Genomic DNA, 2,702 nt, shown 5'->3' with positions numbered 1-2,702 from the left:
GTAGAAAGCAGCCGTGAAAGCAGGGCGTGTTTACACCATAGAAATCGACAAATGCTGCAAATCAGGACACTCGCCCCCCCCACACACACACACACAACCGCTCAGTCCCCAGAGATCCAACTGTTAGACATTCACAAGCCTTAGAGCCGATGTGAGGCAAATGAGCCCTCACAAAAGGAGCATGGCCTGTGGATCTGGCTCACGCCAGTTTAATCCAGACTCTTCTTCCGCCAGCTGTGAGGCCTGGGCCTCACCTTTCCCATTGCAAAATAAAGCTAAGAAGAGCTTTTAAAAACCGAGCATCAACCACCTGCCAGGTGCTGAATCCACTCTTTCATCAAATCTTCCAACAGCCCTAGGAGACAGGTCCAGTGACAACCGTCGATGAAGATGAGGAAATGGGGGCGACAGATCAGGTTTGAACCACACTCTTCACTGCTGTGGTTTATTGGACCTAGAATAATAGTAGCCAGTTCACAGGGTGGTTTGGGGGATTATGCGAGGTAATGTGTGTAAAAGAGCTTGGTACAGATTTGGCTCTAGCAGAACATAGTCAACATTAATTTACCCAGAGGCTTAAGAGTGGAATCCGGACCCACCCACATTTGAATCTCAACTTTGCTATTTTCTGATTGTGAGATCTCCGGCCAGCCAAGTCACTTTGCTTGTCTAACCCTCCTTTTCCCTGTGTGAAAAGAGGGATAATAATAGCTACCTGGAAGAGCTATTCAGAACACTGGAGATAAAAGATGTAAAGTGTCTGATGAAGTGGGTACTCAATAAATTGGAGTGATTGTTCAGGATTATCTTTTATTTCATGTCACTCAGACAGCAATTCTGCCCGGCTCTGGTGAGGGACACCACAATCGGGGCTGGAGCCAGAGAGGCAGTACCTTGCCTGGGCAGCTCCTGGCCTCCCCTCTTGGCCAGGTCATCCCCTCAGTGGGCCCTGGCTTCAGAAGGGCTTCCAAGGCGTGGGGACACTGTTGCTAGGCACCTGTTGCTAGGCAACGTAATGTTTCTTCTGGCCTGGCCACTTGCCCGAGGGCTCAGGCTTCTGTGGAGGAGCGCCTGCCTCCTGCAGCCTCTAGCCCTACCTCAGAGCCCCTGCGGAGGGCAGGTAAGGGTGGGGCCAGCTGGGTGGTTGGGCCCCACGAGAGCTGAGCCAACTTCTAGTGGGAGGTGGGCAAGGCCGAGGGACCCTAGGGAGAGACAAGGAGCCTGGGGTAGGGAGTGAGCTTCCCAGCTGGGGTGGCCAAGAGTTCTCAGGGTGGGCGATTGTCGGGCTATTCCGTTCCCAGAAGAGGGCACATGGGGGCAAAGATCAGGGGCTGAGGGGTCGGACACCCTGGGTCTGAATCCCGGTTCTACTACCTGTGATGAGCTAATCCTTCACCACTTGGAGCCTCAGTTTCCCAGCTGTAAAATGGGGGAGGGGGGTTGGTGATAAGGTGTGAGGAAGGTGAGATGAGACACAGGGTACACAAGTGTTGATGATTACTAGTCCTTTCTTCAGTTTGGGGTGTGGGTGTCGGTGGAAAGGCACAGACCTGGGGGAAGGGCCGCTGTGTGGGCTTCCATCACCTCCTCTGTGGTCTCCGCAGCCTGAGCCTGGGGCAGGCTTGGGGCCCTCGGGCTGCCAGACCTCTGGGGCTCCTTGTTCTTCCTTCCTAGGCCCCCTGGGGGCCCTGCCGCACAGCATCATGATGGGGAAACTCCCCCTGGGGGTTGTATCCCCTTATGTGAAGAGGAGTTCGGGGGGCTGCACGGACCCCCTGGAATTCTACGCCACCAGCTACTGCACAGCCTACGGTGAGGGCACCTTTGTGTAGGAGGCACGTCCAGGGCACGGGGCAAGAGTGGTGACGCCCTCCTAGACCCCTGGTGCGGGCGGATGCTGGTCCTGCCTGGGGAGCCCTGGTCACTGCTCTGCCGCTCTGCTGACCCTGAGTCCTGTCTGCCTGCTTCCCCTCTGGCAGGTCGGGAGGATTTCAAGCCCCGCATGGGCAGTCACCAAGGCACAGGCTACAGATCAAATTACCGGCCCGTGGTCTCATGCCAACCCAATCTCGGTGCCCTGGACAACCCGGCCGTGGGGTACAGTCGGTCCAACCCCTGCTCACCCCCTGCCCTCCCGGGCCTTAGCCCTCAGGGCCATCGGACCTCATCAGACCAACTCCAGACTCCGCGCGTGGGGTCCGGGATCCTGGGGGACTCAGGGCCTGGTCCTCAGCATGAGCCCCAAAGGCAAGCAGACTCCTGAGGCTGCTGTGGGAGGTCTAAGGGAGGTAGAAGCCTCCAGGGGACAAGGGGAGGTGGCCCTGGTGGCAATGGCTCCCTGCTCCTGCCCCACCCTCAGGGAACAAGTCTGCAACAATTTCCAGACAGTGACCAGTCAGAGCTCCCGTCCCCTGGAGGTGCCTGATGGCAAATACCCACTGCCCTGGAACATGCGCCAGACCCACCCTGGCTCCTCTCGGGAGAAGGCCTGGGCAGCCACCCCCACCAGGGAGGTCAGTGCTGGGCCAGGACCAGGACGGAGGGGGACCCTAGCCTGGGGCGGAGGAAGGGCTAGAGGGTGGACAGGGTGGGGATCCCTCCAGAGGGTGGGGCTGCACTGCCAAGTGTTGGTCAAGGCTGAGATGACTGGGCCTGGGGGAGCCACAGTGTGGGCTGGGGTCCCCTCACCTTTATCACCTTTG

The 2,702-nt window shown here is 58.1% G+C and overlaps 1 protein-coding gene across 1 annotated transcript in view; it reads left to right on the top strand.

Annotated features, from left to right (window-relative positions):
• The first annotated feature begins 1,457 nt into the window (after positions 1-1,457).
• Positions 1,458-2,702, top strand: part of SAXO4 (stabilizer of axonemal microtubules 4) — a 7,855-nt gene continuing 6,610 nt past the window's right edge. Inside the window, exons 1-3 of the mRNA XM_024749335.1 lie at positions 1,458-1,812; positions 1,980-2,097; positions 2,360-2,513. Coding sequence (XP_024605103.1) covers positions 1,494-1,812; positions 1,980-2,097; positions 2,360-2,513 — 591 coding nt within the window. The 5' untranslated portion in view covers positions 1,458-1,493. The remainder of the gene's footprint in view (positions 1,813-1,979; positions 2,098-2,359; positions 2,514-2,702) is intronic.

The sequence above is a fragment of the Neophocaena asiaeorientalis genome, unplaced genomic scaffold (genome assembly GCF_003031525.2).
Source record: "Neophocaena asiaeorientalis asiaeorientalis breed wild unplaced genomic scaffold, Neophocaena_asiaeorientalis_V1.1 scaffold43, whole genome shotgun sequence".
NCBI lineage: Eukaryota > Metazoa > Chordata > Mammalia > Artiodactyla > Phocoenidae > Neophocaena > Neophocaena asiaeorientalis.
The sequence above is the reverse complement of the archived record's forward strand: the minus strand, read 5'-3'. Positions and strand labels throughout refer to the sequence as shown.